Below are 12800 nucleotides of genomic sequence, written 5' to 3'. Positions count from 1 at the left end.
TACTTCAATTAAACTACAATTACAAACATCTCTATTACATAGGTAGTTTGCAACTGGCTAGCCTGGGTTTACAAGATAAGACTATAACAGTCGTCAAAAAATGGAAAATTGAGAAAAAAAGAATAAAAAGAAAACAAAAACAACCAGAATTAAAAAAGGATGTGATTCTGGTTTTGTCCATGTTTTAGTTTTGCAACAAAATGTAGTATGTAGTAGGAATGTCAATGTTGGAGGTGTTGGGGCGGTGGAATGAAAACCGCATTGGCTGAGTTGTCGAAAGCATGGAACAAAGACGAGTTGGTGAAGAAGGTGGCCGGAGATATGCAGAAAACAATATCAATGGACAGTGCAGAACTATTCGTAAGGTCCTGTCTGGTCTCATACAAGGCAAAAATGATGATAAATGAATGAATTTCCGAGACTGATACTTTTATGATAAACTTGACTTTCCTGTTATTTGTAGTAACTAACAAATTTTGGTAGTTATTTCTTTTTGGCTTAAAACTTGTAGTTCTTAGCTTTTACATCGATAATAATAATATGAATGGATTTGCTCCAGCTATCAAATTTAAGGGACATTAAGAAATATGATTAAAATTCATTATACGAAATTAAGTCGTTTAACAGCTTTTTTAAGAGTCTTGAATTGTGTACATGTCAGTACCTTTCATACAGGACAGAAAGATAAGGCAAAGTTTTGATTTTTTTGTTACCTAACTAAAGTCAGATTTGTCAGTTTTTGAATTGTGTTTACCAAATGGAAAAGCCCCTGAATAAAATGATCAAAGAACTCCTTACTTTTTCAGTCACAAGTGTGCTTTGTGCCCTATTTACGGTTGCTAAGTACTGCATAATCAGCTTCGTTGACTCTGTCTTTCCAGATCCACTCTCTCCACTATTGGTGTAAATAAACAAAATTACATTCAAGCCTTATACTTGATGCAGGTGCATATACCCTTAAAATTAACCTGTAAGCTAAAGATCTAAATCAAAATCAAGAAAGCATGAAATTTGCCTGCATAAAATCAGAAAGGGTTTAATAATTGGCAATTAAATCTATCAATCAAAACAAATTTGGAGGATCAAAAAAGTCTTTTATTGTCTTAGCTCAAGGATACCAATCATCCTTTACTTTTTAATGGATATATCTATGGATAACACAGAACTAGCTAACAAAATTGAATCTACAAACCTGACAACCATGACTTGATTGACATTTTCTTTTACCATCTCAAAGAAAGCAGATTCGGCAATTGCAAAAATGTGCCTACAAATTATAAAATGAACTTCTATAGATATATTTGTTTTCCTTGGTTCCACAAAGTATCTATTTTTAAGAGTTTACAAAATGTTTGAGATTTTATTATAGCATTTTACAATAAGCATTTTTGGTTAAACAAGTTTTCTGTCTTTAGAAAGATTTTGAAGGAAGAGTTTCACTGACAACAACAATGATTCACTGACAACAGCAGTGATTTGCTGCAGTGGCGGACACTTGGAGGGGCGAGGGGGGGCGACCGCCCCCCCAATACTTTAGAGGAGAATGGTCTTTTGTTTTAAAACAATGGGAAATGTGAGGTCATCTTATTAAAACAATAGGCTTGCCCCCCCCAATATTTGACCAAGTGTCCGCCACTGATTTGCTGATGACAGCAGTGATTCACTGACAACAGCAGTGATTTGCTGATGACAGCAGTGATTTGCTGATGACAGCAGTGATTCACTGACAGCAGCAGTGATTTGCTGATGATAGCAGTGATTCACTGACAACAGCAGTGATTCACTGACAACAACAGTGATTTGTTGACAACAGCAGTGATTTCCTGGCAATAGCAGTGATTCACTGGCAACAACAGTGATTCACTGACAACAGCAGTGATTCACTGACCACAGCAGTGATTCACTGACAACAGCAGTGATTCACTGACAACAGCAGTGATTTGCTGACAACAGCAGTGATTTGCTGACAACAGCATGGATTTGCTGACAACAGCATGCATTTGCTGACAACAGCATGGATTTGCTGACAACAGCATGGATTTGCTGACAACAGCATGAATTTGCTGACAACAGCATGGATTTGCTGACAACAGCATGGATTTGCTGACAACAGCATGGATTTGCTGACAACAGCATGGATTTGCTGACAACAGCATGGATTTGCTGACAACAGCATGGATTTGCTGACAACAGCATGGATTTGCTGACAACAGCATGGATTTGCTGACAACAGCAGTTGCTTGCTGACAGACCCTTGTTCCAAGGAGTGGGATTTCCCCATGCCCTTTTCCAATCCTGACCCTGATCTCATACCATATGATCTAGGGTCCTCACTTTTCTAAGACAGTGCTACAGAAACTAACTCACTACTTGATTCAAGTTTTAAACTTACGGTGGCAATTTTCCAATGAATTGTCCTTGGTATTTTCTTACAGTATCTAAGCCATAAATACTGAATAATTTGTAAGGGTTCACTGAGATGATTATGCTTCCAATGTAAGTCTAAAGAAAGAAAAATTGAATTTACATTTCTAGAGGGTGTTTACTAACGGCAAATTTGCTCCCTTATCAACTTTCAAAGCAAAAATAAACCAAGGAAATGATAATTTTCCTTATAGAAAAACTTTAGATATCTTCCTCTTGATTAATACTAAATTCTACATCACTGCATATTAATGTATTAAATCTTTAACAAAGCAGAAAGGAAAAACCACATTGAAAACAAAAAAAACAGCATCTTACATAAATTTGACCAAGATGATATCGCTTTTTAAGATTCCACAGAATTGAACCTTCATGGAGATCTCTGAAATTGAATTTAAATTTTTGCTTCAAATGTTTTAGAATTCATAAAAATAAAAACAGACCTCTGTAAAGTCTAAGTTTAAAAACAGTTAAGAGTATCAAACCAAGTGGCAAAGGAAAGCTTATGCTTTGCCCGTGAAACAGATTGTATTGTTAAATTTCTGCCTTTCTTACAATAAATTTTCAACTTGCTCCTTCCATGGCAAACATATGGTTATTTTCCCTCTCCCACTGCCTTCTCCATTACACTGTTAAAGTAAAAATTCATAGACATGCTGATAATATAGTTTGTTACCTTAATTTGACCATGTCATCAATTCCACTATGTGTGGTCTCATCAGCTGGTTTGACAGCTTTGCTGGGAATAGTGTAAGTCTATTTGAAAACAAAATCAAACATTAGAATGTGGGAAAGTCCACACAGACAAAAACTTAAACTTAAGACCAAACTGCAGAGTACAGCAGTCTCCGACAGGATCTCAAGTGTGCAAGAGCAAACTTTCAAATGTGCAGGTATGCACTTTGTTACTTTGATTGTGCAATAGTTAGCATATCGATGAAGATAAGAAAATGGACAAGATTGATGGTTATTTTGATCTCTTAAACTGATGAACGATTATGTCCATCTTAGGAAACATGATTCTCCATTTCCCTTGAGCAATAGGACACACCAATGTTTTGCCCAGATCTCAAAATGCCACACCCTTTGTCAAGTGAGCAGGGACGTTTTAGAAAAATATCTTTGGTGTGCACATGCCATACTCTGCAGGACTTTAACAGGGTGCCATAAGCGGAGTCAACTGCTTGAACTGTTTCTTTTAAGTGGCAATTTGTGATATGCAAATATACATTAGGATGAAGAACATAAAGGCAATATTTGGCTATATCTTATCAACAGAAGATCCTTGCACATCACCTTATTTCCATGTAGAATTTTAACATGTGTGCCAATATTTTCAGTGATGGTTCCAAGTACCAAATAGCCAAGCTTTGTACCATCATCAAACCAAACTTGACTACCCTGCATAAAAATGGCAAAAGTTCATGGTAAAAAATGAACACATAAGGCCATAATAATAATAATAATGATAATAATTATTCATTTATTTACAGTAGGCGTTCTTTACAGTAGTAGCTAAAACCATAAGCTAATTAAAGCCTACTATTTACAGGAATAAAAATGAAAGTATTATACAGTGATATAAAAGCTATTTAAAGAAATAAATTAAAATACCTAGGATTGAATTAGACAAATAGTTGAAAATATTAATGTTAGACAATTCATGTCAAGAACCCGACCTGTGCTACAAAGGTTCTACATAGCCTGCAGCTGCAATTATCCTTCCATCAAACTAGAGATCTTCTAGCCAGAAGTTATTTTAACAACAATTACACAGAAGTTGTGCATGGTTGTGGTACATCATACATCAGTACGGCCATGCCCTCATATGGTTTATCATAGGTATGTTGCAGTGTTCACATTACAGGGAGAAAGTATTTGAAGCTTAGGGGCTCGGGCATCTGCCCATTTGCCTTCTTGTTGGAAAATTATGACTTCCATACAATGGCCGCACCAGCTGTTGCAGAGTGGGAGGGTAATGGGTGTTACCCGTGAGACCACGCCCTGTTGACCTTGTTTCAGTGCTTTGTATCAGGTCAAATTTCCTTAGGAAATATGATCTACCCCTACCTAGTGCTTTTTAATCCGTTTTTAGACGAAATATGTAGACCATGTTTCGACAAAAGTAGCGAGGTAATTACTCCCCTATACCACCTCTTGGCGCCGCCACTGCTTCCATACCTCTATCTGTTTTCTTGTTGGAATACCATGGTTCTGAGCAACCCCAACCCCGGAAAAAATACACATCTTTTGTTTATATATGGTTTACAAGAAACTAGTACTGGGATGCCCAAAAATTTATGAAACTTTGGTACTAGGGTCAAGAAAAAAAAAGAAACTGTAAATTTTTAAAAAAAGAGTCCAGAAGAACTTTATTTTGTTGCTTTTTCTTTGGAAAAGATAACATACTTTGAATTTTGATCTGCATGAGTTTTTTTCGTGACGATCTGCGTTTGTATTCTTCCAAAAATGCTGAGTTTTAGGTCCAGAGATAAGAAACCAACTAAGAGACTTTTAGTAGGAATTAAAATGCCAAAATTTGGATGCTGCTGATTCAAGTTTCTTAAAAAATAAAAAACGTGTAACATGATTGTCTGCCAGTGAACCAGGTTCATCCCATACCCTGATGCAATCACGTAATGAATAAGAGCAGTAAAGTTATCATTTTAAGAAAAAAGCCGCCGGATTCTCTCTGGTACAGTCCTTAACGCTGTATTCTCTTCGTTTACCTGTTTTGTTTTGTGGCATCATCCGTTCACTTCCTCCTCCTGTTTCCCGCTTCAGACACAGATCAGTGAGGGTGTGAGGGACTACGTTGTTGCGAGGAGTCTGGGACCAAAAACGTAACATGAAAATTTACCCCTTTTTAATCAAATCCCAAAGAATTCTAGGGGCTGATCTGAAAAGATAGTTTCGACCTGTGCCGTTACACATTGCTTTTCTTTTTGGAACGGGAAAGTGTATACAGCTGAAACCAACGAGATAAAATTAGGAGATACTCTCATCATCATCAGGTACCATCTTCTATATGAAGGTGTAACCACGACCCTCCAACTATCCAGTGGTGTAGTGCTATGAAAATAACAAGGGGCCCTTGCACAAATTGTTTCGAAAAACAATAGCAAAAGTAGAAATTTGCCAATTTTTGGCATCAACAAGGGGGGCTCAGCCTCCCTCCCCGGCCCCCTTAGCTCTACACTCCTGCAACTATCCCTATCCTCAGAAAATCGTTTAGCCCTCCCAATGCTCTCTCACCCGCTCCATTCCTTGACATCGTCTCCCCTTGTTCTTCTTTGTCTTCCTCTGTCTCTTTTTCCGTCAATCATACCTTCCAAAACAAACCTTGCCAAGAACCCGGATGATCCCCTTATAATGTGGCCAGCAAATCTCATTTTTCTTTTTATCATTTCGTTGACTAAAACTCTCTGATGTCCAATTGTTTCTAACACTTTTTTGTTTGTCACTTTTTCAGTCCAGTTTATTTTCAGAATTCTCCTGTAGCACCACATTTCAAAAGCATGAAGTTTTTCTTTTATTACTTTGCTGTATGTCCATGCCTCGCTTCCATATCCTACTACTGAGAAAATGTAGGTTTTAAGTAGCCTTAATTTCAAATTGCGGTTGATGTTGCTTCTCAAAAATTCCTTAAATTTCCAAAAATTACTTTTTGCTTTTTCTATTCTTCGTCTGACTTCTTCTTCACATTTTCCATTATCAACTATCCAACTTCCTAGATTCTTTTACTTGTTCTGGCTCTTTGTTTTCTACTTCAATTTCACATTTAATTTGTTCCTTCTTGTCTATTACCATTACTTTTGTTTTCTTTGCATTTAGACTCATTCCATATTCTACACATTTTTGATGGAGCTCATTAATCATTTTTTGAAGATCTTCTCTACTTTCTGCAATTAGTACAGTATCATCAGCCAACCTAAAATTGTTTATATTTTCTCCATTGTTGTTTAGCCCTTTTTTGTTGCTTAATGCTTCTTCAATTCGCTGTTCAGGTTGAATAGAATTGGTGATAGGATGCAACCCTGTCTAATGCCTCTTTTTATTTCAATTTCTTCACTCTCCCCTCGGTTGGTTCTTACACTTGCTTTCTGTTTCCAATACAAATTGGCAATTAATCTGATCTCATGATTAGGAATTCCGTTCTTTTCATTATTTCAATGAGTTTGTCGTGTCTTACTCTGTCAAATGCTTTGGTGTAATCAATAAAACACCGATAAATAGTTTTCTTTTTCTCAATAGTTCTTTCACTTAAGATTCTTGCGATGAAAATAACTTCTCTTGTACCTTTGCCTTTTCTAAAACCAAGTTGATTCTCGCTGATTCGATTTTCAATAAAAGGTGTTATTCTTTTCTTTATTACTTTAAGTAGAATTTTTCGCAGCATGTGAGATTAGGCTGATCGTTCTGTATTCGTTACATTCTTTGGCTTTGGTGACTTTAGGGATTGGAACAAACACAATCTTGATGAAATCCTGAGGAAGATCTCCTGTTGTATAGATTTTGTTGAGGAGTTCATTAAAATCTGTTATTCCCCTTTTTCCCCGACTTTGTAAGAATCCGGCGCATATTCCATCCTCTCCAGCTGCCTCTTTTTTTGGTAGCTCGTTGATAATTTCTCATACTTCTTTTTCGCCTACTCTATTGAATTCGTCCTTCACTTCGTCAATATTTGGTAAGGTCTTTCTTTTATCATTATATAATTCCCTTCCTATGTACTCTTCCCATCTTTTGATTATTAATTCTCCTTCATAGATCATTTCCCCATATCTGTCTTTGATTCCTAGCTGGGTTTTCCTGGACTTTGGTGTCAGATCTTTTAGTTTTTTGTATAGATTTGGGCTATGTAGCTTATCCAGTTCTTCTAATTCCTCACATTTTCTTTTTTAGTGTTCTTTATTTGCTTTTCTGCAGTCTCTTTTGATTTCCCTGGTTAGTTCTTTTTGTTTTTTGTTACTGCCCTTGGTTGCTTGATTTTTCATTCTTCTATCTTCCATCTTTTTTATTATCTCAACTGTCATCCACTTTTGTTTCATTTCTTTGTTGTTGTTCCCGCATATCTCATCTGTTGTTATTTGTATGCATTCCTTGATATTATTCCACATTTCATTTGTTTCCATGTTGCGTTCGTCTTGGTATATGTTAGTAAACTTAGACTTGAATTTTTCCTTTACATCTTTGTTCTGTAGATTTTTGATATTCCATGTTTTATTCTTTTTCTTTTTCTTCTTTATAACTTTAAGTCTGGTTTTGGTTTTAGCAATAACTGGGTTGTGATCTGATCCACAGTCTGCTCCTGGTCTGCTTTTTGAATTGCTCACGCTATTCCGGTATCTTTCGTTTATCAAAATGTAATCTATTTGATTCTTTGTTCTTTGGTCTGGCGATATCCAAGTGTGTCTTGCGCTTTCTTTTTGCTCAAACCAGGTTTTTGTAACTAAAAGATGGTGCTTTTTGCAGAATTCTTTTAGTCTATCCCCATTAGGTGTTCTTTGTCCAAGTCCAAACTTACCAACTACATTACTGAATTTATTTTTACCCACTCTTCCATTGAAGTCCCCCATTATAATAACTTTGTCATTTCTCTCCTTGTGTCCCTTTATTATAATATCCAATAACTCATAGAATTCTTCGACCTGTTCTCTGTCAGCGACTTCTGTATAACCATAAATTTGTGTGATAAGGAGTTCACGGCTTTTTTCTTGTAATTTCATAAGCATAATTCTCTCATTAACTGCATGATAGTATGAAGTGGACTTTTTAGTTCTTTCATTTACAATGAATGCCAGACCTTGTCTGCTTTGCTTTCCTCCTGAATAGATGATGCCATACTGTCCTGGTACTGTTGGTATGCTGGTCTTGAATTCCCTACATCTTTCCAGTGAGTTTCAGACAATCCTAAGATATCAACATCCACTCTATCCATTTCTTGAACCACATTTGCTCGCTTTTCTTGTTTTAACAGTCCTCTTACATTCCATGTTCCGATGTTGTAGTAGTAGTCGCTGGATGACGGTGCAGAGTTGCCTGCTGTCCTATATCCCCTCCACCGGGCTAGACTATCAAGGATCTTCTCGCTCCTGACAGACACGTAAATAATAGGGGGCGTGGGGGCGTAACGCCCCCCCTAACGGTTGGAAAATCCAATTGCAGTTTCTAAACCTAAAAGTTAACTTGGTTTTTTTTCAAACTATTATGACCAATCATGTGAATTTAATAGCTTAGGATTTTGGGATTTTAAATGTAAAAATTTTAGATCTTCTCAACGCTTTCTGAACAGGTGTATGCTAAGCTCCCCCTGTACTTTGTAGACCTCCTTGAATCTTACCATAAATTGCTAAAGCTGCTGTGAAGGCAGACAATATTATAGAAGCTGCATCAGAAGTACTTGATCAAAGAAGAGTGTTTTATCTTATCTTACGAATCGGGCATATGCACTTGCTCTCAGATCACCCTTTTCAGTTCTAAAAAACAAAGGACGTTTAGCTCTTTAAAAATTGTGAAAATTTCCCTTGGATCAAGAATAAAAGATGAAATGGTCAATTCCTTGATGCTTCGATATTGTTAAAAAGATATTTTATATAAAACTGATCTGCACAATTGCTGTTAATTGACTTGAAAGAATATTACTTTTTATCATTAAAAATATCCAAGATCTAGACTGGTTTCGCTTTGATGTTGCTTTATATCTTACAAAAAGATTAAATGTTCGTGTTACGTTAATCAAAATTTAGAGATTTTCTTTATCTTCTTTAGTGTTTTTATGCTTAAGACTAATTATTGTAAGTAAAATGTTGGTAATTATACAGAACCTAAAAATCTGGAATAAGCCAAATTTCAAAATCAATTTAGTAGGTACAGAAGATTAACAGGTCAAAAGAAAAAATTCATCAGGTAAAGTTGGAATTTTCAACCTTCCACGACCCCCCAAAATTAGCCACTTGTTTACGTCCCTGGCTCCTGATACCCCGTTTGCCAAAATCTGAGTTTTGGTTTTTTGTCATGGTACTCTAGATAGGAGGTCTTATCGCCTTTTTGCAGCCCCTCGTCTACTAAGAGCCCTCCGTAAAATGCACATAATTACATCATTGATCAGGAATCTTCGAATTTCTAATTAGAATGAAAGCCAAACGTTTACAAAGACTTTGTAAGCCCACATACAAGGTTTCAAGTTGTTACTAAGCGCCTTTCTACTCTTCTATTGATTTCAAAGAATGAGAACAAAGACCCTGTTTCCATGGCAAAACGGATTGTGAGATGACCTAATTGGAGATGACCGCCCTTTGTTACGTATTCATGTTTAAATGTTCTAAAAATTCTTTTGTAGGTAAAAACATTGGCCAACAAGAATTTTTCCCAAGCATAGTGTTTCTTAAACCACGTTCTATTCCATCCTTTGCTAAAGCATGACGTAATTGTAAACAGATAAAAGAATCGGCCCTTCACATGATACTTCAAAGTATTGTTGTTAAGGTAACCAAATTCAGCTTACATTTCCCATTTTCCAATGAATAGCAAAAAAATAGCCAAGAGTATAAAAAAGATATAGCCAAGAATATATGAAAAAATATAAACAAGAATATGTTAAAACATAACCGAGATAAAATATGACATATAAAAAATAACCAAGAATAAAGAAATGTGTTTTCTCAAAGAACAAGTAAAAAGGAATGAAAAATACGGAATTTCAATAAACTTCTGTTTTACTCAGCACCGTAAATAGATTCTCAAATCACAATTTTCAGCGTTGAATATCCACTAAATAGCGCTAATAAATATCTCGCATTTTTGAACTCCAAATAAAATACCCTAATGGCATTTACATCCTTCAAATTGAAGCTGATTGAGAATAGATAAAGCAATCTTAGCTCACTGATTGAAAATCAATTTATTTTCAAAGCTAAAAGCTTTAAATAGAGAAAACTCTCATATTTTTTTAAAGGGATTCTTAAACCCCTGCTGAAGTTCAGCCGAGACACGTTTACTACGAATTGAAACTTTTGTAATAAATTCCTAATCCCATTTCCTGACAAAAATAGTCTTTTGATTGTGTTTTAAGAATGGCAATGTTGTTACCTGTCTAAAATATTTGTAGAGCTATTAATTATTCATGAGAAAAATTATATGGTAAAGAGCAAGGGTGTAAATTTTTGTTGTAAAAAAGACGAAGAAAACGAAGTGATAATTCTTTATCTTTGCATGCAAACATTGACAGGTACATGATATCTGGTCTCACCTATTTGAATAATTTACGAATTAGCACCAAAATAAAGTGCTGGTTTTTTATAATACATCTTGAAAATGATTAGATCAGAATCCCCCCTTCCCCCCCAAACCCTCCACTATTCTTAAAAATGTATAGAATTAATATAATTTAAAAGGAAAAATTTTTTAACTAAAGAGAGACTAAAACTCATGTTTTAAATAAGGACCTTTTACCAATAAAAACAGATTGCTAAAAATTGTACTTGAATTCCCATATCCTAAATGTGTGGATCATGGTTTCTTTGATGTAGGGACTCCCTGCTCCTTGCCCCGCGGATTCCATAGCAGAAAATTTTCCCGATCATGTTTCTAAATGTTTTCTTCGCATTCTTCGATCACTCATTTGTTATCATTGACTGCAAAACATATACACCTGTAACCTGTTTCTTCGTATCTGAAGTCTTTTTGAGTAGTATCGCAACAAAACCAGACGAAAATATTGCACATAAAACCGCTGCTAACATATATAAAGAATTAAATCCTTTATCGGATCAATTTTGATCAAGAAATAGCAGGCATCTGAAATAAGGCTTAAAAGAGCTTCTTCTACCCCGGATATAGGCAAAAGTTACCTTGAGTATTACTGTTGCAAATCAGCAAACAGATCATAACAACAGCCAAAATCTGCCTATAAGTAACCGTGAATTCGCTTAAACTTTAGCCACAGATTTTGTTAGGGAAACGCTTGTAACTTATTTGATGCTAATAACAATCAATGAAAATCAAGATAACTTACAAGATCCATCGTTAATATTCGTGCTGCTCTCAGGAATTTGTATCATAACTAGCGAAGGCTAGATTTGACTTTGCATTTTTGTATGGCTGTGACAAACAATGATTCTTGTTTGAAATCCAAAAGAACTAATGGTTAACAGAGCGTTACGTCGAAACACTTTGATGCACATCGTTTTGACTAACTTGTTAGCTGGCTGGTAGTAGTTAGTTTGCAGAGATTAAACTTGATTGCAAATGAACGGGTTAGCATGCAAATTTTATGATATAAAGTAGATAAAAAGCGCCAAGAACCTGAAGCCACCAGCCATTCATATTTGCATTTCCCATGTTCAGTAATCCAGTGGTCAGCTTTTCTATTGAATGCGTGTTTAGAATACAAGACAATGGTTACCTGTTGGAAGAGTATAAATCGGTTTATTTCAATTTAATGCACATTTTTGCATATTATGGCCTAGCACCGCATTGATTCATCCTTAGATTTTTATTACTTAAATTGACACAGTAAATTGTTTGATTTGCGCCCTCTAGGTACCACACGCTTCATTAATACAAATTGAATGGGAGAACAAATAATGAGTCGCTTCAAGGTCATACCACGATGTAATTAGAATTTACTATTAATAAAGCTGGGATAAAAAGCAAGAATCTACTCTGATTACTGTGTTTCTACATCAAGCTCACCTCGCCTCTACAGAGAGGGAAAGAGGCTAAATGAAGGCAGAATAAAATTGCTGTTTTTTATCAACAAGCTCAAAAAGCATTGTTGGGATAAGGTTCAAATCTTGGGATAAACCCAGGGTAGTCTTGAATCTTGAACGGGGTACCCTGGGTTTTCAAGCGTTTAAATCTTGTAAGAATCAGGGGTGGATCAAAATAAAAATTTGAGGGGTGCTCAGTTTAGTGTGGGGCTGATACCACGCCCTAACATTGTATCGTGAGAAAAATTGTTACTGGAAGTTCGGAAACTAATAAAATGTCCAGTTTATGTTATTTGTCTATCTTTTAACATCAAACAGTTGAAAGTTGAGTCAATAGCTGTTTTAAATAATTGATTTGCAATTAAAAAAATTATTTTTTAACTTCAAAAAATGTTTCATTTGGAATGGAACCAATTTATAAAATGATAAAGAATGAAATATACCAAACAATTATTATGTGTATGAATGAGCAAAAGAACATGTCATGCTATGAAGGGAGAAGCAAACACCTATTTGCTTAGATGGCTACGAAAGTTTAGTGTTTTTTGCTACTTTATGTATTTTTTATTTGTATTATGAAATCTTTAATATTCAAATATATAAATTACTGTTGAGTTGTTATATTAAATATTATGGTCGCAGGGTTGCTACGTATTTTTTCATGCT

General features: G+C 35.4%; 1 protein-coding gene across 3 annotated transcripts in view; it reads right to left on the bottom strand.

Annotated features, from left to right (window-relative positions):
* LOC135691547 (unconventional myosin-XV) overlaps positions 1–11778 on the bottom strand; it is a 52493-nt gene extending 40715 nt beyond the window's left edge. The window contains exons 1-7 of one of the 3 annotated variants that reach the window (XM_065209422.2): positions 11728–11778; positions 3721–3825; positions 3101–3180; positions 2743–2806; positions 2393–2502; positions 1193–1267; positions 799–895 (exon numbers count right to left, since the gene is read on the bottom strand). In XM_065209422.2, coding sequence (XP_065065494.2) covers positions 799–895; positions 1193–1267; positions 2393–2502; positions 2743–2806; positions 3101–3180; positions 3721–3825; positions 11728–11763 — 567 coding nt within the window. In that variant the 5' untranslated portion in view covers positions 11764–11778. The other 2 variants (XM_065209423.2, XM_065209424.2) reach the window with 2 other exon arrangements.
* Positions 11779–12800: the final 1022 nt, after the last annotated feature.

The sequence above is a fragment of the Rhopilema esculentum genome, chromosome 13 (assembly GCF_057945365.1).
Source record: "Rhopilema esculentum isolate cy_ngs chromosome 13, ASM5794536v1, whole genome shotgun sequence".
Taxonomy (NCBI): domain Eukaryota; kingdom Metazoa; phylum Cnidaria; class Scyphozoa; order Rhizostomeae; family Rhizostomatidae; genus Rhopilema; species Rhopilema esculentum.
Note: the sequence above shows the minus strand (reverse complement) of the source record. Positions and strands in the feature narration are given on the sequence as shown.